This window comes from Gorilla gorilla, chromosome 1 (genome assembly GCF_029281585.2).
Source record: "Gorilla gorilla gorilla isolate KB3781 chromosome 1, NHGRI_mGorGor1-v2.1_pri, whole genome shotgun sequence".
Classification (NCBI taxonomy): Eukaryota; Metazoa; Chordata; class Mammalia; order Primates; family Hominidae; genus Gorilla; species Gorilla gorilla.
The window spans coordinates 96,464,604-96,489,048 of record NC_073224.2 but is presented as its reverse complement, the minus strand read 5'-3'; the positions used below and the strand labels follow the sequence as shown (position 1 = coordinate 96,489,048).

The 24,445-nt window shown below is 44.6% G+C and overlaps 2 protein-coding genes across 3 annotated transcripts in view; one reads left to right on the top strand and one right to left on the bottom strand.

Moving 5' to 3' along the window:
* The window catches only part of COPA (COPI coat complex subunit alpha), a 54,087-nt gene extending 46,433 nt beyond the window's left edge, over window positions 1-7,654 (bottom strand). Inside the window, exons 1-3 of one of the 2 annotated variants that reach the window (XM_019025301.4) lie at window positions 7,428-7,654; window positions 4,426-4,539; window positions 4,154-4,227 (exon numbers count right to left, since the gene is read on the bottom strand). In XM_019025301.4, the coding sequence (XP_018880846.1) occupies window positions 4,154-4,227; window positions 4,426-4,539; window positions 7,428-7,467 (228 nt within the window). In that variant the 5' untranslated portion in view covers window positions 7,468-7,654. The remainder of the gene's footprint in view (window positions 1-4,153; window positions 4,228-4,425; window positions 4,540-7,427) is intronic. The other variant, XM_063693712.1, reaches the window with a different exon arrangement.
* On the top strand, window positions 7,617-23,318 carry NCSTN (nicastrin). The gene is made up of 17 exons (XM_004027701.4): window positions 7,617-7,778; window positions 9,002-9,106; window positions 13,322-13,445; window positions 13,872-13,993; window positions 14,428-14,573; window positions 15,545-15,695; window positions 16,019-16,128; window positions 16,377-16,529; window positions 17,217-17,321; window positions 17,490-17,567; window positions 18,449-18,621; window positions 20,009-20,111; window positions 20,217-20,312; window positions 20,614-20,701; window positions 20,955-21,109; window positions 21,396-21,608; window positions 22,518-23,318. Exons 1-17 carry the CDS (start codon window positions 7,694-7,696, stop codon window positions 22,638-22,640), a joined length of 2,130 nt encoding a protein of 709 aa, XP_004027750.1. The 5' UTR covers window positions 7,617-7,693; the 3' UTR covers window positions 22,641-23,318.
* Window positions 23,319-24,445: the final 1,127 nt, after the last annotated feature.

The following is a 24,445-nucleotide window of genomic DNA, read 5'->3' as shown; positions in this document are numbered from 1 at the left end:
CATGTGCCTGTAGTCCCAGCTACTCGGGAGGCTGAGGCAGGAGAATCGCTTGAACTCAGGAGACAAGAGGTTGCAGTGAGCCGAAATCATGCCATTGTACTCCAGCCTGGGTAACAGAGCGAGACTCAGTCTCAAAAAAAAAAAAAAAAAAAAAAGTTTTTCTTTCTTTGGGAAGAAGCCATCTGCATTTAATAGCAGGAGATATTTATCCAGGGCTTGATTTGAAACTCTTTTTTCTACTGCATAATTATGCTCTTGGCTTCAATATAGACCCCTTAAGTGCTTTACCCATCACTTTTAAAAAGTATGACAGGCTGGGCACAATGGCTCATACCTGTAATCCCAGCACTTTGGGAGGTCAAGGCAGGGGGATCACCTGAGGTCAGGAGTTTGGGACCGGCCTGGCCAACATGGGGAAACCCTGTCTCTACAAAAATACAAAAAAAAATTAGCCGGATGTGATCCCAGCTACTTGGGAGGCTGCGGCAGCAGGATCACTTGAACCTGGGAGGCGGAGTTTGCAGTGAGTTGAGATCGCTCCACTGCACTCCAGCCTGGGCGACAGAGAGAGGCTCGGTCTCAAAAAAAAAAAAAAAAAGTAGGACAAATAGATACCATGACTCCAAGGGAAACAATAATATAGGGCATCAGCTTCTTAGACTCCTAACTTGATGGCAAACGACGCCCATACATATATGGTCTGTACTCACCTGTCAAGCAAACAGACTTTAACTTATTACATGGAAAATACTACATTGCTCAGTAAGCCTGAGCTAAGCAGAGAAACAATATCATATTCAGATGTGAAGATGAGTCAACTACCAAAGTACTAGGCATCAATGAACACAACTGAAGACATGAAAACCAGGATCATAAATATAAAATAGCTTATCTTCCTCATTCAGAAAATCCCCTAAAATGTACAAAAATAAGAGACCAGATGCATTTTCTTTTTATTTAATTTTTTTAAATTTCTTTTTAATATTTGTTTATAATCAATCTGGGCCAGCTTGTTACTATTTCTAATTTTTAACTTTTCTTTAGTAAATTATAAAAATATCATTTCCTATAACAAATTCAGACAATCCAAAAGTATGATCTTCCAAACAAGAATGCTGAGTTCCTTAAAGGCAGGGTTCTTGTCCATCATGCTCAACACTATACCCTTACCACCTAACACAGTGCCTGACATTAGGTAAGTGCTCAGTAAGCATTATGTATGGAAATAAGAATAACATGAAAAGTTAAGGTATTCCAATACCTTTGCCTCTATCTATTCAATCAGCTACATATAAATACACATGTACACAGTAGAGTTTCACATAAAAATTAGACCATACCATAAACACTATTCTTTAACTGACTTTTTTCCCCTTATAGAGTTCAGTGTTTTAAACTTTCATATTTCTAGCTTCAAAATGTCTTGACTCCTTTAATGGCCTAAGTCAAGCTCCAAAACTGTAAATCCTTAAAAACTTACAGGGGTTTTAGACGAATACTCTGACCATTTGCTGGGCTCCTTGTCTTACTCTTTGTCAATGAGGATTATACTAATGCTACGTTTATCTGGATATAGCAAGCAATAAGATGGTCCACAGACATGACTTTTCTAGATAATCCCCCTTTTTATGAAAAAATGTTCAAGTTTATTAGTCATCAGAGAAATTAATTAAAACCACCAAATGGGCCGGGTGCGGTGGCTCACGCCTGTAATCCCAGCACTTTGGGAGGCCGAGGCAGGAAGACGACCTGAGGTCGGGAGTTCAAGACCAGCCTGACCAACATGGAGAAACCCCATCTCTACTAAAAATACAAAATTAGCCGGGCTTGGTGGCGCATGCCTGTAATTCCAGCTACTCGGGAGGCTGAGGCAGGAGAACCACTTGAACCCGGGAGGTGGAGGCTGCAGTGAGCCAAGATCACGCCACTGCACTCCAGCCTGGGCAATAGAACAAGACTCCATCGCAAAAAACAAACAAACAAACAAACAAACAAAAAACAAACCAAAAAAACCCACCAAATGATAGCACTACACACCTACCAGCTAATAAAGAATTCCTTTGTTTTAATAACAGCTTTATTGAGATACAGTTCAGATACCATACAATTTATTCATATAAAGTATAAAATTCAATGGTTTTTAATATATTCACAGTTGTGCAACCATCCATTTTAGAACATTTTTATTCACTCCCCTAAGAAATTCATACCCATTAGCTGTCACTTCTCATTTCCTCCCAACCCCTCCAACCCTAGACAATCAATAACCTACTTTCTGTCTCTATAGATTTACCTATTCTGGACATTTCATAAGTGGAAGATAATTTCTTTTCCAAAATATTAGTCATTTTGGGAAAACTTTTTCTTAATTAACACCCAGTTTTTCCTTTTTAAACAGATTATAAGAATCCCAAATTAACCATTCTTGATACTCAATGTTCATCACTATAAATAACAAATACAAAAATACTATAATGAGGTGATATCCTTATGGGCTTTTGAGATCTATCAGGTGGTTTGAGTTTTGATTGCCCCAGGATGTGGTGCCTAAAAACTAGAAAACAGAAAGAAATGTCCTTCCTATAATTCTAATAGCTCTTTTCTCTGTAGGCAGCTGTCACTCTTTACTCCCATCACCTAAGTTCTGCGGTATAATCACAATATATAACTTCTTGAAGTTGCTTATGAAAAAGACTTTACCTTTTTATGAATTAAATTTCACTGGTTTGGTTTGATACACAGACTTAATGAAAACAACTAAAGGAAGTAAACAGAGGAAATTTTGATTTATTTTTATAGGTTGCTAGTCTCTGGCTCTAACTTTTGCTATTATGATAGTCAGTTGTCTTTAAAGAATTGCCTATATTCTGTCTGCTTCCTCATTTCACACTAAGGCCTTCCAAATTAAGCAATTCAAAGGTTATTTCTCAATCTTGATCTTATTCTAAACGCTTTCTCCTTCCCAAAATTCTCTTCTTCCTTGGCATCCAAGAGGCTTCTTCTCCCTCTTGGTTCATCTCGAACCCCTTGAATCACTGTTTCCCATACTAACTCTACTTCCTCTCTCTCCCTTAAATGATGGTCTGTCTTCTTATTCAACGTACTCCTTGAGCAATATCTTCTACTGCTTCTCCTTTGGCTCCTCCCTTCATGATGACAAATCACAAATATATTTCTAGCACAGACACCTCAACTAGACTGTCCCTTAGGTCCCTCAAAATCACCAGAGACAAGATGGAATTCATTATCCATTCTCTTCCACTCCAGAAAACTATCTCCTCCTGATTTTCCTTTCCTAGTTAATGACACCCCCTTTACCCAGTGACCTAAACTAGAAGCCTGAAAGTCATCTCATTTATTTCTCCTTATTGGCCCTTATTTCTCCTTATTGGCCATCTCATTTATTTCTCCTTATTGGCCATCATCCAACAGACACACTGATTCATTTCCTTAAATTCTCACATCCATCTCCTTCTCTCCATTTCAAATGCTACTACCTAAGCTCAGGTTTCCTAACTGGTATTTTTGCCTCCAGTCTTGCCCAAATCATCCAATCTTTTCTTTAATTACCACCAAGTAATCATTTTAAAAACATATAAATCTGGTATCACTTCTGTATTTAAGTTCCTCAAATGGCTCCTAGTTATCTGCATGATAACATCTAAACTCCTGAGCGCCACAAACAGGTACTCCATGATCTGGCCCCTCTCATCTTCTGTCCCTTCTCTCACCATTTCTCCAGGTTTTCTCCATACAAAACCAATAACAGCTGCCCTGTATCTAGCTGTGTCATGCCTTTTGTCTTTGCACCTATACTGCTCTTTCCTATTTCACTGTGAATATCTCTCTATTATATCGCTTACCAAACTGTACATGCTATTACTTGGATATATGTTTATCTTCTCTATTAGAATAAGAGCTCCTTGAAAACAGAAGCCATTTCTTATTTATTTTTGAATTCCCAAAAAAGAAAACAGTGTCTGGTACACAGTAAGCATTCAATAAATGTTTGCTGAGTAAGTTCTCCGGATAATGTTGTCAAAGGCCTGAGCTCTGTATGAATGAAATTTCCTGTCTTTCAGTTCCTTTCATGATTCCCAAACCTTCCCACATCCTCTGTCCTTTATTCTCAGTTATGACAGACCCTCTGTACCTTAATCTTATAGTCATCTCCTCCAGAGACGAACAGTGGCTGCTGCTTATGGAAGTCAATGCCTCGCACTGGACCTGGTGGAGAAGGCAGGCAATGTATGTTAGACAGAGCTATCCTTTCTAATCTCTAAGGTGATTCCTATTCAGGATTTTTCAGTTCTATCATTTCCACATTCTTTAATCATAGAGGAATCCATGTCAAACAAGGCTTAAAATACCCCAGGATATTATAAATACTTATACTCCTTTAACTTCCTCCTAGAAATATCTCACCATCATGTTCATCAAACTTGTCAATGAGAGTGCACATCCGATAGTCCCATAACTGGATGACCCCATTATGTAAACTAGTCAGGATCCAAGGTCTTTTGGGGTGAAAGCTGAGCCCTGAAAAAAATAGAAAATGATACAATGAGCTAACTAAGCCCCATGATGTCACCTTCTGTCAATTCTGATAAGAAAAAGAAACATCAAGGCTAATCCTAGGTTCATTCATTCGACATGCTTGATGATTTTTTACTGGATGCCAGACATCGTGAATTTTATGTTTGGTACTAGATTTTTGTCATATTCCTTTATATATTCTTGGGCTTTGTTCTAGGATACAATTAAGTTACTTGGAATCAGTTGATCCTTTCAAGGCTTGCTTTTAGGTTTTATTACAGGGGGGCTACAGCAGCCTTCATTCTAGGCTTAATCTGGAACCACTATTAAAGCAATAGCCATCTGAGGTCTCTATTTGAAGCCCTGTAATATTAGGAAGTCTTTCCTTTCTGGCAAGTAGGAACACAAACTAGTCCCAGTTCACCAGTGTGAACTAGTCCCAGTTCACCAGTGTGAACTAGTCTCAGTTCACTAGTGTGAACTCTGGGGATTGCTCTGCCTTCTCCTTTCCAGTGGTCCTTTTTCAGGTTTTGAATAGTTTTCTCACATGCAGATCAGTACTCAAACAAAGACCTGAGAGGACATCCTGCAGATCTCTAGTGCTCTCTCTCTGCAGCCCCCTCTTCTCCGGTATTTTGCCCAACAAAATCTAGCCATCTTTGCTTCCCCACACTCTAAATTTATGTCTCCTCAGAAAGACCAAGGGATTCCCCTCTTCACTGAAGCCTAAAAACTCTCTAGGCAGTAATCTACGACAATCATAGGACTCACCTTGTTTATTTGCCTTCTCTGGAGAATTATTTTCCTGCACTGCCTGTTGCCCAATATCTGTGAGCAATGTATGAAACTTTGTTTCATACATTTTGTTCAGTTGTATAGTTAAGGTGGGAAGGTAAATCTGGCCCTTGTTATTCTATCATGACTGGAAATGGAAGTCCCCAGAGGTAACAACTACTAACAGTTTGAAGTGTATCTTTTCAGATTTTTAATGCAGTTACACATAGACATAGGCTTTAGTATTTTATGAAAGTGGGGATCACGTTATGATGTTGTTCTGCAAACTTCTTCCTCACTTAACTATATAATATGGATCTCATGAAAGTACATATAAACATAACCTCATTCTTTTTAACTACAAGGACAAATGTACTACACTTATATTAGTCTAACAGGCATTTTGTCCCCCAATTTTTGGCTATCAGAAGAGCCTACTGAAGATACTTCTACACATAATCTAGCCTATTTGCATTATTACTGCTCTAGGCTAAAGACCTGTGAGATTGCTCAGGAATAGAATATGTGCACTTAACATTTTAGTACATATAGTTTAAATGTAAAAACACTGTATCAATATACAGTCTCATGAAGTTTATGGAGATGCCCATTTTGCACACAGGCTGTTATCAGCTATTTGTTGTTTTGTTTTATAAATCTAAGACCCTCCCCCCAAAAAAGTAACTTAACTTTTTTTTCTTGCATTTCTTTCATTACTAGTGAGGTGGAACGATTTTAATTATTTATTGAACATTTACAATTTTTCTTCTAAATTGTCTATTTTTCCATTAGGTTCTTTTTTTTTTAAATTATGATATATAAGTACACTCAACAATGGATGTTTGCCCTCAAATATTATGACATCTTTGTTTTTCCTTCTGTACTGCCCAGCAAGAAATTAGGAGCACAAAAGAAAACTGAAAGATTATGAAGACCCATTTCACATTTCACCTATACAGGTCTCAGAAATTCTTAATGGTACCCACCTTTCAAGGTCAAGTTTCCCAAGAGACTTAGAAACTGCTCAGAACATATTCACACATTGATAACAACCTCCAGTTTTTGAGCTACTGAGTCTACACCAGGCGCTGTAATAAATAAACTCCATATACGTTCTCATTTTAATTCTCTCTATAAAAGACGATTTTACAGATGAGGAAATACAGACTTAGAGACATTAAGTAAGTCACCCAAGTCATACAGCTTGTTAGTGGATGTCTCAGGATTCCAAGGCAAGCCCATCTGACTTCAAAGACCAAGTTCCTAACCACTTTGTTACGCTGCATCTCACTAAATATTCTAGACACTATTTTTTCCAGGTCTCCGGAGACCTTACTTCTCTGACTTTCACATTCTAACATTCTGAGGCTAATACTGCGATCTCAGTATTTGCCCTCCACCCCCAACGACCCACACTCGAGCTCTAGAGCTGCCATACTTAGCAAATAAAAATACGAGATGCCCAGATAAATTTGAACTTCTGGTAAGCAACGACAGACTAAAAAACTATTCATTGTTTACCTGAAATTCAAATTTAACTGGGTATCCTGCATTTTATCTGGCAACTCTATCAAGTTGAGACTTTACTGGGGTTATAAGCCTCAAGTACTATTTCCGGGTAGTAAATAAAGCCGAATGGAGGCACTGATGTTGAGATGCTGCAGCCAAAGGCCTCCTTAAGTGAGGTAGCCACTACTCGTCTCCAAAAAGGCTACTGACTCGGGTGCGAGTAACAGAGATCGAGACTCAGTTCCCAGGGCCACTCCATATAACACAGTCATCAAAAAGCCAACAGATCACAGGGCCTTTGGAGCAGAACAATACAAATCGGGAGCACAGCCAAGAGAGAAAGGGAGAAGAAAGAACAGGGAGCGGGTCTAAGGAATCCCCTGCAGTGTGGGAGCCACTTTATAGGTAAATCGAAGCCCAAGGACACACCAAAGAAGAGGGGACTGGAGAACCGCTAGCCAGGCCCAACCTCTCTCCCACCCTCCGTCTTCCTCCGGGTCCGTCTGGTGGGCCCATTTCGACCAGCACCTCTACCCATTTTCTCTTCCCCGGTGTCAGCGCCGCTCCTGACATCCAACCTCCATGTTCCCCCTTTTATTCTCCACTACCTTTGACCCGCGCGCTCTTGGTCTCGAATTTGGTTAGCATCTCTCAGGTCTCCGACTCCGATGTCTTAATCCGAGCCCCGACACACCCTGCTGCCCTTCGGACGCCTCCACGTCAGCGACCCTCTCCCGCGGTTTCCGGAAGCGCCTGGAAACACGAACTTCCGGTCTCTTAGGCTCCGGGCCACAGAGACGGTGTCAGTGGTAGCCTAGAGAGGCCGCTACCCGACAGGAGCCGAACGGGGGCTTCCGCTCAGCAGAGAGGCAGGATGGCTACGGCAGGAGGTGGCTCTGGGGCTGACCCGGGAAGTCGGGGTCTCCTTCGCCTTCTGTCTTTCTGCGTCCTACTAGCAGGTGAGGCCTCCCCGCCCGTGAGCTCCGTTCTCTAAGGGGAACTCTCGGATCGGCCCCGCCGCGACCGCCACTGTCTCCCTTCTGGTTCCTGCTGCCCCTCTGTCCCCCCACCCTGTAAATCCTCTTTCTTTTTCGTTCCCACGACAGAAGTTCCCCCTTTGCCTGGACCTGAAGGTCCCTTCTCCCCCGCAGCACGTCGTGTCGCTTCACTCCCTTCTCTAGGCCTCTTCCTGGACTTCGAGCCTGACCCTCTCCCACTTTGTCCAGATGTCTCGTTTTTCCCACAACCCCAGCCACCCACCCCACAGTCGAAAGGAACAGGTGTGAAAGTTAGCTTTCTTCCTCGCGTTTAGACTTTTTGAGACGAAAGCAATCTTGTTCTGTGGGTGCTGTGCGGCGCTTAAAAGGTGGATTTCTTATTTCTTCCTCTGTTGATTACATCCTAAGTCTGTGTCCCCGTGCCTTGCCTCGGGTTTTTTTTTTTTTATCAGTAAAGCAAGAATAAGGTGGGATATGGGTACTCTTAACTGTGAAGACCCTGAAGTAACGATTCAAGGAACTTTTGGCATTTATAATGTACTTAAGTGTTTGCTGATACGCGTTCATTTACTGATACATGGCTTTTTAGTTGGTCACGCCCTAAAATGCAAATGCCTGTATATAACTATGACTGTGCCTTCCCCCAATTCACATTGTTTTTAAGGATCCTCAAAGGAGAAACTACAGCTGCCCCACACTGTGGGCACACAAATGACCTGCTGATGTTAAATTAACTGACCCGTGTATGTCGTAAGGTTTCTCTCAATTCTGTTCACACTCTTGGAAAAATGCCTCAGAAAGTTTTCTTAGCCTAGCACCTTTGTATTAACCGATTAGTAATATACATATAGGATATACAAGCAGAAGTGTGATCACCTGTGCAACCAGAATCTGGCAAATCTAAGGTCAAACACCTTTCCTTTGACCAAGTTTTCTAGTGTCACTGTCAATGGCGCTACATGGAATTTGTAATAACCCTTTGAGGCACATAGCTGGGTGCCATGTAGAACATGTATCTGTTACGATAAGTGTGTGCCCAAGAAATAAGAAGAATGGACTTTAATCTCATTTTAGAAAGTATGATATTAAATGATTTACCCAAGCCATACATCAGGTTAATGACACGATAGAAGCTAGTACCTGTGTCTCTCAAATTTTTCTAACACTTTTTATCTTCCGATCAGGTTTGTGCAGGGGAAACTCAGTGGAGAGGAAGATATATATCCCCTTAAATAAAACAGCTCCCTGTGTTCGCCTGCTCAACGCCACTCATCAGATTGGCTGCCAGTGTGAGTTGAGATGGATTCATGTTTGTGGACATTGACATTTGTCTGTGCCCTAGATACTAAGTAACATCCATGTCCTGCTTAGGAGTTTTGACACTTATATTGGACTGTATGTAGGCAGTTACAGATAACCGTCTGTCAAGCTAGGCAAGATAATTAATAAGAACTAACATTTAGTAAATGCTGCATACCAAGCTTTTTACATCTGCATCTCATACAACCCCCACCACAACCCCACAAAATAGGTCTTACTGTTATTGTCACTTTATAAATGATGAAACTAAAACTTAAAGAAGTTGAGTAACTTTCCCAAGATCATACTGGTAATAAGTGATGATGCCAGGATCTGGTGGCCCGAGCACTAAGCTGGGAGGCCTTTTTTTTTTTTGACACGGAGTTTCACTCTTGTCCCCCAGGCTGGAGTGCAATGGCATGATCTCGGCTCACTGTGACCTCTGCCTTCTAGGTTCAAGTGATTCTCCTGCCTCAGCCTCTTGAGTAGCTGGGATTACATGCACCTGCCACCATGCCCAGCTAATTTTTGTATTTTTAGTAGAGATGGTGTTTCACTATGTTGGCCAGGCTGGTCTCGAACTCTTGACCTCAAGTGATCCACCCACCTTGGCCTCCCAAAATGCTGGGATTACAGGCATGAGCCACTGCACCCAGCCGAGCCAGCACTCTTAACCACCCTATTATACTGTTTTTTAGGGAGAAAAAAGTCTCATATTCTATGGTGTCCAGTCATCACTTGCACTCTGAACTTTTTGGAACCAAAATGGGCTTCTTAAAGGCAATGAACTATCTGAAGAGAAGGCACTGAAAATGCCAAATAGGCTGGGCGCAGTGGCACATGCCTGTAATCCCAGCACTTCAGGAGGCCAAGGCGGGTGGATCACTTGAGGTCAGGAGTTTGAGACCAATCTGCCAGCATGGTGAAACCCCCCATCTCTACTAAAAATACAAAAATTAGCCAGCTAGCTGCTGTGGCATGCCTGTAGTCCTAGTTTCTCGGGAGGCGGAAGCAGGAGAATCCCTTGAGCCCAGGAGGCGGAGGTTGCAGTGAGCCGAGATTGTGCCACCGTACTCCAGTATAGGTGACAGAGTGAGACACTGTCTGAAAAAAAAAAAAAAAAAAAAGAAAATGCCGAATAATTGCAAGAGGAATTAGTGAAGCATTCTATTTATCCTTTTTTAAAACTTTTTTTCCTTAAATTCAACTGCCCGTTTATTTTTACACTTTGTGTGTTCCAAAAAGAAGGTGCCATGACACTGTGGCTTTAAAAACTATCAAAATCATAGGGCAGGAAAAGTAGTAATCTAAAGGCTAACCTGCTGTCTTTAGATTTTGTTTCCCATGGACAATAGCTCTGTCAGAATGTAGTTTTGCAGATAAGCAGGAAACTTGGGGTCTGATACTGGCTTCTTCATCATCAAATTGATCACCTCTGAATTTCAGTTTACCCCTGGAATAATGGTTGGAATACTTGCATAAAGCTGAAAGTCAGATACCTCTTAATAGTTGTTTATTGATGATGCTAGGTAAATAGGGTGGTCTCAAAAGTGCTGTATAATTTCCTGAAGCCTTCTTCCAATTTGATAAGAGAAAACTGGGACACTGAGAAGTGAAGGACTTGTTCGTGGAAGCAGTTACTACTTTTTTAGCCATCTTTCCCTGAGCTATAGTATCTGTTAATTGTCCCATGTCCCTGCTATACAAAGCACTGGGAGTAGGTTGACTGGTTCCAAACAGCCCCAAATAAAGTTTTTGTTGTACTTAGTTTCTTTTTTTTTTTTTTGAGATGAAGTCTCGCCCTCTCACCCAGGCTGGAGTGCAATGGCATGATCTCAGCTCACTGCAACTTCCGCCTCCCAGGTTAAAGCAATTCTCCTGTCTCAGCTTCTTGAATAGCTGGGATTACAGGCGCGTGCCACCGTGCCCAGCTAATTTTTTGTATCTTTAGTAGAGGCGGGGCTTCACCATGTTGGCCAGGCTGGTCTCGCACCCCTGACCTCGTGATCTGCCCGCCTTGGCCTCCCAAAGTGCTGGGATTACAGGCATGAGCCACCATGCCCAGCCCTCTGGACTTAGTTTCTGAACTGGTTTGTAGGTAGAAGAGAGCTAGGTCCAGGGTGGGCTGAGATCAGACTGCTGGTCTTGCTGGAACCTCACTATAAAGTACAGAAGGCCAGGACCCCAACCTCTTGTAACTAGGCTCTAAGAAAACTCCTTTGGGAATAAGTCATTCTCCTTTGGGAACTAGAGTCATTCTACTCTATGTTCTTAAAACAGCTCTGTAGGAAGCAAAGCCTCTAGAGGTAAAGCCACGTGCCAGTACAGAGAAACAAGTGGGGGTAAGCGGGACTGTGGCCACTTCCTCATTAAGATCTTGGTTCCTTTTCAACCTACTTATTTCCAAATCTTACTTCGTCATATTTGTCTTTTCTGAGCAGGCTCCGCCCTTTTTAATTAGTGTAGCTAACATGATAAAACTAAGGAGAAAAAAGTGATACCCAGATTTGATTTCTGATTATAATACTCTGCTTCTCTTAGACGCTTTAAAGTTCTCAAAGGGGGCTTTAAATAGGTTTCTTTTCCCTCCCTCCCTCCTTCTATCCTTTCTTCCTTCTTTCGTCTGTCCACACAGTATGAGATGAATAGAGGTAGAAAACCTCATTGAAGGCGCAGAGAAAATAAGCAAGTTACTTAAGACTACACCATTACTAGTTGGAACCCAGATTAGAATCCAGGTTTTTTTCAGTCCAGTATCATAGTTTGTCTTCTTCCTGTCCTCCCTGGAGTTGAAGTTTTGGGGTGTGTGTGTGTGTGTTGTGTGTGTGTGTGTCAGAGTCTCACTATGTCACCCAGGCTGGAGAGCTGTGGCACAATCTCAGCTCACTGCAGCCTCCGCCTCCCAGGTTCAAGCAATTCTCCTGCCTCAGCCTTCTGAGTAGCTAGCATTACAGGTGTGCGCCATCACACCTGGCTAATTTTTGTATTTTTAGTAGAGATGGGGTTTCGCCATGTTGGCCAGGCTGGTCTCGAACTTCTGACCTCAAGTGATCCACCCACCCACTTCGGCCTCCCAAAGTACTGGGATTACAGGCATGAGCCACTGTGCCTGGCCGAAGTTATATATGTTTTAGTTGCCACACTACCTGTTCCTTTTCCCATGTTTTAAATGCTGTGGCAAGGGCCGGGCATGGTGGCTCACTCCTGTAACCCTAGCACTTTGGGAGGCTGAGAGGGCATTTAAAACTCTAAAGTGATTCTGATATACAGCCAGGGCTGAGAACTACTGGTCTAAAATAATTGATGAATAACATATCCAATTTTCTGTAGGGAGAAGACTCACAGGGAGACCCTAGGATATCTCCACACAGATCACTGGGGACTTAAGGAGTATTACCTAATGCCTTGAATTATGTAGAATTCAAAGTATTCTGGACTCTGGGTCATCCATCCTCTAATACAGTGCTTCCCAATCTTTATCATGTCATGAGACACATAGAAAATGTTATTTGTATGGCATCCTGGCACATAGAGAAATGGGTGATATTTTCAGGGCATCCTGGGGTAAATGATAAGTAGGCTTCTGGCTGGAGGTGACTTTGGAAACCCTAGGTTTCCTGGAATGAGGAGAACCAATGAGAGCACATCTCTGATCCATTCGAGGCTTATCAATTGGGAAGCTCTGTTTTAGAAACCTCAGAGTTCTTGATTAACTTCATCTAAAACCGGCCAGAAGCAAGTAAAGTCATTCCCAAAAAGGGCAAAAGGAATGACGATCCAGGAAAGCTCCTGAGGCCAAGGGCATGTATGCATGTGTTTTTACAAAGGAAGATTCAAAGCTAAAACCCTGAGCTAGAGATTTAGTGGCATTTCCTAGAGAAAATATAGGTTTGAAAACTTTGGTGTCTATTGTAGAATCTTATGTATACGGCTAAATAAGGTTGAGGGCAGAGGGCAAAAAAATGAAGTTCACAGAACCTTTCTGGCATATAATGAGTCCTCTTGTGCTCTTTTATATTCCATTCCCTCCTGATAACCTTCAGATGGAGCTGGGGCAACAGCTTTTCAGTTCAAATCTAGAGGTGCCTGTATTCACCCGAATATGTTGTGACATCTTTAGGGGATAAAAGATACGCAGAATCAGTGAGGCAAAGTCAGAATTGTTAACTATGGGAGCTTTAATTTGACTCATTCTGTCCTGGCAGCTTCAATTAGTGGAGACACGGGGGTTATCCACGTAGTAGAGAAAGAAGAGGACCTACAGTGGGTATTGACTGATGGCCCCAACCCCCCTTACATGGTTCTGCTGGAGAGCAAGCATTTTACCAGGTAAGAACTAGATGTATCTGCTGGGAAAACATCCATAGAGGGAAAGTTTCAGTGAACAGTCCTCACACTTATTAGTGAAAACTTCCCTTGGCTGCCCTGGCCTGGTCAGGGGAGAGGGCAGGGTGGTCCTCAGAAGGAAAGGTGTACCATCAAAAGAAATGATCTTGAGCTTAGGGCTAAATTTCACTTACCTGGCCCTGAGTAACCCTGGGCATCCCTCCCCTCCCTCCCTGGGGTCCTTACTCACTAAAGCTCTACTTTTTAGAGCAGATCATTGTCCAGACTCAGAATTTAGAGACTGAAAGGGAAGAAATAAGTCAACAGTTTGATTCCCCTAGTTCCCCATTTGTTTCCATCCTGCAGGCAGGATGTCAGGCTGTCTGATACCTTCCTGTGTTCCTTCATGGAATTCCTTTCCTATTCCAGGGATTTAATGGAGAAGCTGAAAGGGAGAACCAGCCGAATTGCTGGTCTTGCAGTGTCCTTGACCAAGCCCAGTCCTGCCTCAGGCTTCTCTCCTAGTGTGCAGTGCCCAAATGATGGGTTTGGTAAGTGTCCCAAAGGATCAGGAGAGCCTACTGTCACCTAAGGCTCACTGTTGCTTCAGTCTTACGTCTTTGTGAGGGATGTATATGTGTTTGTGTCTGTGTGTAGTGTCAGTAACTGACTCCCAAACAGGGGATAGTGTTTATTTGTCTTTGCTGCTCATCCCTTCCCTCTCCTGCTTCCCCTTCCTTTGCCTTACCTGGCATTATCTCTTTTTGTCACGTGTTCACATCCCTAATCTTACAGCCTAAGACTCCCTGATACCATTGTCTTTCTATTTTAGTGTGGATGGTAATAGACTTCATGCCTACTTCTTTGAGTCACCACCTCCTTTTGAACTCTTAGTCCCAACTGAAAGATTCTTCTGCCGTCACCTGGTTCCTAAGTACTTGGAGTCCCAGTAACCAGTCCCCCTATTCCCCATCCTTCCCTTCAGGTGTTTACTCCAATTCCTATGGGCCAGAGTTTGCTCACTGCAGAGAAATACAGTGGAACTCACTGGGCAATGGTTTGGCTTATGAAGACTTTAGTTTCCCCATCTTTCTTCTTGAAGATGAAAATGAAACCAAAGTCATCAAGCAGGTAATGACACTGCCAGCTCCTAGCAATTCCAGTTAGATTATTTTTCTAGCCAGGTGTGGTGGTGTGTGCACGTAGTCCCAGCCACCCGGGAGGCTGAGACAGGAGGATCACTTGAGGCCGGGAGGCAGAGGTTTCAGTGAGCTGAGATGGCACCATTGCACTCCAGCCTGGGTGACAGAGCAAGGCCCTGTGTCACAAAAAAAAAAAAAAAAAAAAAAGAAAGGGATTATTTTATAGGCTCTCCTATTTGGAGGGTGGCTCATTCTTCTGGTACACCTGCTGAAAGACGGTTGCTCCAAAAAGAACCAAGACGTTTATTTTTCTCACATTCTTTCCCCACATTTTGCTCCTACCTGATATTACAGCATTAAAGCCTTTTAGACTAGAAGAAAATATAAAGAATATCTGAAAGAGTAATATGAAACAAGGTACACAGCCCAGGTTAAGAACCACTAGTATCGTAAAAAAAAAAGCATTGGATTAGAGATTGAGAAATTCAATTTGGTAATTTCTGAGCTTCTTTTTAGCTCTAATATGCCTTAATTCTGGTCTAGTATTTCCATTTTGACTCATAGAGTAGTTAAGAGATTTGTCCAAAGTTGCATGGTGAGTTGATCTCCAAGCTGTGTCATATCTGATTTCCTATCTCTAGTTTGGTGCTCTTTGTATCAGACCACACTGAATCTTTTCAGTGGCTGAAGCTTCAAATTGGGCCAGGCCATCTGGAATGGGATAATTTCATCTCCAGCTAAACCACTGAGTCTGCAACCCTTTGTAACTCTTGATGAGTTTTTTTCTTTGACCTTATAGATCCTATGGTGGTTCTAGGATAACTATAGCTCAGGGATAAATGTCTCCGAAAAGGGTGTGGCTCCATCCCAAAAGGATGGAACTGGGCCCTCCTCCTTCTGGGATGTAAGGGAGGGCCTCCACAAACTAGCTGTCTCAGTGGGGTCCATCTCCCCTTTCAGTGCTATCAAGATCACAACCTGAGTCAGAATGGCTCAGCACCAACCTTCCCACTGTGTGCCATGCAGCTCTTTTCACACATGCATGCTGTCATCAGCACTGCCACCTGCATGCGGCGCAGCTCCATCCAAAGCACCTTCAGCATCAACCCAGGTAGGGCAGATCCGAACCATGAGGGTAATGGAATAAGGGGCAGAGGGAGAGTGGAACCAGGCCAGGGAATGTTAGAGAGACTGTAATAGGGAAGGAGTAGACACCATGAAGGAGCTCTGCATGGGAGAACTAGAAACAATTCTGAAAAATTTAGACAGCTTGTTCCTAAAGTGGATAGTGGCAGAGAAGCCAACCTCGGACTGTTGGAAGTAGAGAAAATGACTTAGAGTCCGTGGAGCACTGGTCAGAGATTTCCAATGTTGCCTTTATAGCTACCCTCTCCTTTAGCCTTGTTGATCTCTCATTGTTTGTGTCCTGCTTAGAAATCGTCTGTGACCCCCTGTCTGATTACAATGTGTGGAGCATGCTAAAGCCTATAAATACAACTGGGACATTAAAGCCTGACGACAGGGTTGTGGTTGCTGCCACCCGGGTGAGTGTTGGCTTCTGATCAGGATGGGCAGGGCTGGCACAAAAAGAGCTGGTAGGCCCCGCTCTAGCATATCAGATTTCAAAGTTGCTAAATTGGGAAGCCTCAAATGGGGAGGAATCTGGGCTGTGGGACTCCTGGATTGTCTCCATTGCCACAGGACAGGTATATTCTCTTGACTGGAGCAAGAAAGGAGGTTTGGGGCCAGTTTTAAAGTATATATCCCCTGACTTTTCTTCTGTTGTACCTAGCTGGATAGTCGTTCCTTTTTCTGGAATGTGGCCCCAGGGGCTGAAAGCGCAGTGGCTTCCTTTGTCACCCAGCTGGCTGCTGCTGAAGCTTTGCAAAAGGCACCTGATGTGACCACCCTGCCCCGCAATGTCATGTTTGTCTTCTTTCAAGGGGTAAGGGCTCTTTGGCTGGGGTGCAGTGGCAGGGAAGAAAGAGGATAGTAAAGATGAGAGTGGCTACTGGTTGAAGAAGACCTCAGTACTTGACCTAAGTTGTTAACCAGCACAGAGCTTCTGGATGTGTCTACATGTGTCTCCCCTTTAGATTCCTCCATTTTAGGAAGCTAAGATTCCTTCTTTTTAGGAAGCTTTTACACCCTGAATTGGTATGTAACCAGCCCCCTCTTTCCTCCACTGATAAGATATATTGGAGGCAGCCTTTTACTTTTATTCTCTGGACTCCTTTACTGCTATCTCCATCCAGGAGCCCTTAGGCTCCTGACTCTCATCACTAGGACCACAGCCCTAGAATAAGGGAACAGCATCTGTGGCTGAGTCACTGGAGGTGGGGGACCGTTAAGAAGCAGACACATAATAGCTGATGTTCATCTTAGGCCTTTACTAAGGCTACTTTCCCCATTTCTGGGCTTGAGAAGTCTTGTAATACATACATATGAGGGATAGTCACAGCTGGGAGGTGGGGCCAAGAGAAGCCGAAAGTCACATGACTGTAAGCTGACTAGCAGTTGAGGTGACCTGAGATAGTCGTCTTGCCTACAGCTTTGATGATCTGGCCGCCTTCGAGGCTCTCCTAACCCTTTGGAATCTCTGTTCCCCCTCCCACCTACCTCCATCTCTCAGGAAACTTTTGACTACATTGGCAGCTCGAGGATGGTCTACGATATGGAGAAGGGCAAGTTTCCTGTGCAGTTAGAGAATGTTGACTCATTTGTGGAGCTGGGACAGGTATGTGGCATGTCCCCCAGCCCCTTCCTTTTTAATTAAATCTTCCTCCTTTGTTGTTCTGCGGTCTTAACTGCAGGAACCACCGCCTCTTCCCTTGACTTCTATCCCCTAGGCATGGCCCAGAACAGGAGAATGATTATAAGTGTTGTTTCTTCATCCTCCCCCCAGGTGGCCTTAAGAACTTCATTAGAGCTTTGGATGCACACAGATCCTGTTTCTCAGAAAAATGAGTCTGTACGGAACCAGGTAACCTGAGCATCTCCCCTCATTTCCTGTTCCTACAGCTCAGAATACAGACCCCAACCCCTGCCCTGTTTCCACCAACCCCCAGGGCCTGTGAGACAGGGTAAGAGACAGGATTGGATTGGGTGTTGGCCAAAGGATGAACACCACAGCTGTTGTTGCTGCTGGGAAGAATCAGGAGCTCAGTGACATTCCATTGGTTCCCTGGACTGGGTAGTTCTCTGATCATTTGTTGCCTAGCAGACTACCACTGCCCATTAAGGATAGGTGAGTGACTAGCTCCCTTCTTGCCTTGCTGCCCCATGGGTCCAATTGTCAAGGCTGCTCTGCCCAAGTCCTGGCTGTGTCACACTCGCTGCCCAACTTGTCCTCCACTTTCCTCATTGCTTGTTCAAAACCTTCCCTTCCCTCTAGGTCCACCTTTAGGTCTGCTTTTTTCCAGGTGGTCCTCTTTCTGCAATTCCAGCCTTCAGCATCATCCCTGCTCTGGACTCCTGTAGCATTTAAAGAATTGGTTATCTGTTTGGCATTCAGCACGCAGTTTTCTATTATTATTTGCTCCCTTCAATTCTGCACAATAAATAATAAGTGAAGCATCCACTGAGGATAAAGCAGAGTCTTGAAGACAGTAGAATTTACTTATAAATATGAAAAAAAAAGGTCTCTTCTTTATGCCCCAATTTTCTAACTCTAAAAAGAATGGTGGAAGCTACAGGAAATTCAGAGAGCCTTGGTCCCAAAAGGCTTGAGGGATAAAGGTCTACTAGAGATAGGGTAGCTCCCCAAGCAGGGGACTTGAAGTATAGAGCATTTCAGGCCTAAAAGAGACCTCCTGCTTCCCATCCCCCAGCCTCCCATCAGTTAATCTCCCTCGTACCCCCCAGGTGGAGGATCTCCTGGCCACATTGGAGAAGAGTGGTGCTGGTGTCCCTGCTGTCATCCTCAGGAGGCCAAATCAGTCCCAGCCTCTCCCACCATCTTCCCTGCAGCGATTTCTTCGAGCTCGAAACATCTCTGGCGTTGTTCTGGCTGACCACTCTGGTGCCTTCCATAACAAGTAAGAATCACTTGGCCCTGCACCCTCTTCATTCTTGAAGAGAGTCTATTCTGCAGTCTGGGAGGAAGGTCACTGCCCTCCGCTTTCCCACACTACCCCCTCCAGAACTTCAGGTCCATCTGTATTCTTTGCTCAGTGGCGTTTTCACATCTGAACTGAAACCCTTATTTGTTTGACTGGATATTCATCTTAGAAACTCATCCTCACCCTTAGCCCTTTACTGTCAACAATCCTCGGTTATGGTTCCACTGCTCCCTAGCTCTCCAGTGTCCTGAGTTCCTCAGGGCTGCCAGCAGAGGGCATCACCTCAAACACAAGCATGGGAAGGATGATGGGGGCCCTTTGGCTAGAGGACAGAAAGCAGTCCTTCTCTGGAACTCACCCAGAGGTGCCAGAAACAGTATTCATACTCTGTGAAATGTACCATGTTCTTGCCATGTGGTAGATGGCCATGGTTCAGTGCGAGGGTAAAAGTGCCTCCTATAGCTGATGGGGCTCCAGAGATACAAAGTAAGGCCCTGTTAGTCACCTCTTTCTTGGTCCAGGTTACCCTTTAACTGCTCCTAACTTGAGGCCTTGGATAACAGGGGACTTCTTACTCAGGCTGGATTGCCAAGCTTCCCTAGGGCCAAATGAGTTTCATAGTGAAAATGCTTGAGCTCTATTTCTGACCCCAGCCAAGTAGCACCTTCTCATTCATTTAGGGGAGTGACCGTCCTAGCACTTAGGGTCAGCTGTCTTCTCTAAAGCTATCCTTGTACCACTTTGGGGCAAGTGAAGATTCATCATTTGAACACATTTTGGATTTGATTATGTAGCTGACTTGACATTGTGTGGGACAGGGATTTACTGATGGTAAAGACTGTGGAGCTCAGCCTCTCTTTTAAGATCTATCTCCTTGGGGCTCCATAAGGATCATCATGGTGATTTTATCAGTGTATTCTTATATATCAGTGAGCAGACCTGATCCTAAGACCTGCTAATCACCTCCTGCTCCCAGCCACCCTAAATATAAATGTTCATTGGAACAGTTATACAACTGATCTCATGATATATGGCAGAGTTCTCTGAAAATCATCTTAGCCATCCCCCATATCTCCAGCCCAAATGATGTAGAAGAGTCTCTCCCTTGTTTAAAGATCTGAGCTCATTCAGCTTTTCTACCTTGTCTGTCAGGAAAGTCTTTAATTTTCACTAACCACCTCACCCTCACTCCTACCTCCCTGTTCTCCACACCTTCTGCAATATGGGATCCTGATTGTCTCTCACCCCTTTCTTCTGATGCTGAAAATGAGATACTGAGTTCCTGCATAAGGAGCATTTGAGGGAGGAAAGGGGCAGAGCCCTGGCTAAATGTAGCCAAGCCTCATGCCGGCTTTCCTGGCAGATATTACCAGAGTATTTACGACACTGCTGAGAACATTAATGTGAGCTATCCCGAATGGCTGAGCCCTGAAGAGGACCTGAACTTTGTAACAGACACTGCCAAGGTAGCACTGAGCCAGGCTGGGTGGGAGCCTGGGGCACACAGTGAAGATGCTAGCATTTGAGGATAGGAGAGGTGGGCCATTCAGCCCCCTGCTCACCTACCACAGGCCCTGGCAGATGTGGCCACGGTGCTGGGACGTGCTCTGTATGAGCTTGCAGGAGGAACCAACTTCAGCGACACAGTTCAGGCTGATCCCCAAACGGTAAGCAGATGGGCCCTAGCTCCTTCTTTCTGTTTACACAGCAAGCTGTCCCTATCCTCCCTTGCCCTAGTGTCCCAAACCTTGGAATTCCACATGACTGTTGATGCCGGTGAGAATGCCTCATGCCCCAGAGAGCTCTTGGGTGGGCCTCATCTGCATCTTATGAGCCAGCCACTGTCTCCCAACTCCAGTCTATCTGGCCAGTCTGGTTCCTGCCCCATGACTGGGTCTCCACTGATAATTCTTTCCCTGGGCTCCCTTCAAGTCACAGGGTTTTCTCTCTTTACTGTTCCAATCCTAGGTTACCCGCCTGCTCTATGGGTTCCTGATTAAAGCCAACAACTCATGGTTCCAGTCTATCCTCAGGCAGGACCTAAGGTCCTACTTGGGTAAGCATCTGGTGTGGGAATGGGACCCTTAGCTGAGGAAAGGGATAGAGAAAAAGTCATTTTGGTTTAACCTTTATTATTTTTTTTCTTTTTCCTCTCTGTTTTTCTTACCCCCTGTTTTCCTTTCTTTCTTCTCATATTTGATGGATCCTTTTCCATTGCCCTTCTTTCTGGCTGCTGCCAATCTTGGGCTTTTCCTATTTCACCCACCATCCACCCACCAAATCTTCCCTTCCCTTTGGTCTGCACTCAGGTGACGGGCCTCTTCAACATTACATCGCTGTCTCCAGCCCCACCAACACCACTTATGTTGTACAGTATGCCTTGGCAAATTTGACTGGCACGGTGGTCAACCTCACCCGAGAGCAGTGCCAGGATCCAAGTAAAGTCCCAAGTGAAAACAAGGATGTGAGTGGTGGTGGGTGTTGGAAGTGCCCTGGGGCCCTTTTCCCTTGGGAAAGTTGGAGGTTCTTCTAGACCTAGTTAGACCCAGGGGATTGGGATGGAGAGGTGGAGAGATGCAGTCCTCAGCAATTGGGTGTTGAAAAGCCTGGGTGAAAATGGACCATCTGAAGGGTAAAGGGACAGCAGCCAGTTAGCTCAATTGGTTAGAGCATGGCACTGATAGAGGGTAGAGGGAACGAGTGAGAAGAGGATCACCCTAGCCGTGTGTTGTGGCGCATCTTCTGTGCAGCTGTATGAGTACTCATGGGTCCAGGGCCCTTTGCATTCTAATGAGACGGACCGACTCCCCCGGTGTGTGCGTTCTACTGCACGATTAGCCAGGGCCTTGTCTCCTGCCTTTGAACTGAGTCAGTGGAGCTCTACTGAATACTCTACATGGACTGAGAGCCGCTGGAAAGATATCCGTGCCCGGATATTTCTCATCGCCAGCAAAGAGCTTGAGGTGAGATGGGGCAGGGGGGTAGGTGGCAGGGATCTGTTTGACTTCTTTCTCTGCTTTCTTGTGTCATATAGCCCTTTCCATCTCCCATTTGCCCCACATTAGTAGCAAAAGCCTACTGCAAATCTGTCCCTGGTCAGCCAGCATGTTCCCTTAGGAGGCCTTTTTTTTTTTTTTTTTTTTTTGAGATGGAGTTTCATTCTTGTTGCTCAAGCTGGAGTGCAGTGGCACGATCTCAGCTCACTGCAACCTCCGTCCCCTGGGTTTAAGCAGTTCTCCTGCCTCAGCCTTTCTAGTAGCTGGGATTACAGGCATGTGCCACCACACCCAGCTAATTTTTTTTTATTTTTAGTAGAGATGGGTTTCACCATGTTGGTCAGGCTGGTCTTAAACTCCTGACCTCAGGTGATCCACCTTTCTTGGCCTCCCAAAGTGCTGGGATTATAGGCGTGAGCCACTGCACCCGGCTAGGAGGCCTTTCTTCACAGATAGTTTGAGTAGGTGTTCATTCTGGAGAGCCCCTGTGGATCCCAGAACTCTTTCACAGCTTCAACTCCCGGCTGGCATTCCCCATCTGGCACAGCTGGGATGAGTCAGTCTAATGTACTGAGCTCCTGTCACAAGTCAGTAATGTAAGTGCCGCAAGGGAACCAAAGCCATGGGCCCTCCTTTCAAAATGCCTAAAATCTAAGTAATACAAGATGGAAGCAAGAACAGAGATGCTTTACTTCTCTTTTCAAATGGGGAGACAAAGTCTGTAGGCTGGAGAGATGTTGCCCATGATTATTCCATACTTGGTGCTTAGAGCCAGCATCCGAATTCCCATGGTTCCAAACCCCAAACAATTATCCAAAAAACTGCACTGAGTTCTGAGAATGCCTTTGTCCTTTCCTGCCCTCCCTCCCCCTGCAGTTGATCACCCTGACAGTGGGCTTCGGCATCCTCATCTTCTCCCTCATCGTCACCTACTGCATCAATGCCAAAGCTGATGTCCTTTTCATTGCTCCCCGGGAGCCAGGAGCTGTGTCATACTGAGGAGGACCCCAGCTTTTCCTGCCAGCTCAGCAGTTCACTTCCTAGAGCATCTGTCCCACTGGGACACAACCACTAATTTGTCACTGGAACCTCCCTGGGCCTGTCTCAGACTGGGATTAACATAAAAGAGTGGAACTATCCAAAAGAGACAGGGAGAAATAAATAAATTGCCTCCCTTCCTCCGCTCCCCTTTCCCATCACCCCTTCCCCATTTCCTCTTCCTTCTCTACTCATGCCAGATTTTGGGATTACAAATAGAAGCTTCTTGCTCCTGTTTAACTCCCTAGTTACCCACCCTAATTTGCCCTTCAGGATCCTTCTACTTTTTCCTTCCTGCCCTGTACCTCTCTCTGCTCCTCACCTCCACCCCTGTACCCAGCCACCTTCCTGACTGGGAAGGACATAAAAGGTTTAATGTCAGGGTCAAACTACATTGAGCCCCTGAGGACAGGGGCATCTCTGGGCTGAGCCTACTGTCTCCTTCCCACTGTCCTTTCTCCAGGCCCTCAGATGGCACATTAGGGTGGGCGTGCTGCGGGTGGGTATCCCACCTCCAGCCCACAGTGCTCAGTTGTACTTTTTATTAAGCTGTAATATCTATTTTTGTTTTTGTCTTTTTCCTTTATTCTTTTTGTAAATATATATATAATGAGTTTCATTAAAATAGATTATCCCACACGACTTGTACTGCTAGTTATTCTTCCCAGGCCACCTTGTTCAGCGAGCCTAGACTGGAAGTCATGAAGTTATCTTTAATGCTATCATCTTGGGCTCCAGAGGACCCAAGGAGTAAGGCTCTGTCAAAAACAGTTGAAGTCCTTTCAAATTGCAGAGCCCTGGTTCTCCTCTTGTAAGAACAATGTTAACATAGTTTCTTCTCACTTTGTAATGAACGGGCATTTCTTTTTTTTTTTTTTTGAGATGGAGTCTTGCTCTGTCACCCAGGCTGGAGTGCAGTGGCGCGATCTCGGCTCACTGCAAGCTCCACCTCCCGGGTTCACGCCATTCTCCTGCCTCAGCTTCCCGAGTAGCTGGGACTACAGGCACCCACCACCACGCCCAGCTAATTTTTTTTGTATTTTTAGTAGAGACGGAGTTTCACCATGTTAGCCAGGATGGTCGTGACCTCCTGACCTTGTGATCCACCCACCTCGGCCTCCCAAAGTGCTGGGATTACAGGAGTGAGCCACCGCGCCCGGCCATGAACAGGCATTTCTTTATTCACTCTGAGACACTGGCTGGGGTACAGAGATGAAGAGAATATAACCCTAACCCTCCAGTAGCTCAGTTGGGATGAGAAGAGAGACAGACATTCTCACAACTACATGTAATCCAGTGTAATAAAAGGAATAATCGCAGTATATCCCAAGTGCTCTGGTAGCACATAGTGAAACTCAGGACCATGTCAGGGGTGACATTCAAGTGATGATTTAAAGCGTTCACCAGGTGTGGAAGCACAGAATCAAGAAAAGGAGTGAGTCATGTTTGGGAGATGGTAAGTTCAGTGTGTCTGAGCCATAAGCATCAGCAGGAGGCGAGGTTGGGCTAAATCCCGAAGTTCTTGGCTGGCATGCTGCTAAGGAGTTTGGGTTTCTGTTAATGGTGGGCCTTTTGTAGGCCAAAACAAGTTTGGACTGTTTTAGAAAAAGAACATCACCTCTGTAGAGATCCTCAAATTCCCTGGATCTTCAAGGAGGCAAAATTCTGGAGTGTAGCAGCACTGCTAAATAATCGTGGGCAGCGGCTGAGTCAGCCAAGGGGAAAAGAGAACCTGCAGGAGCAGAAGCCTAAACCCAGCCTTCACT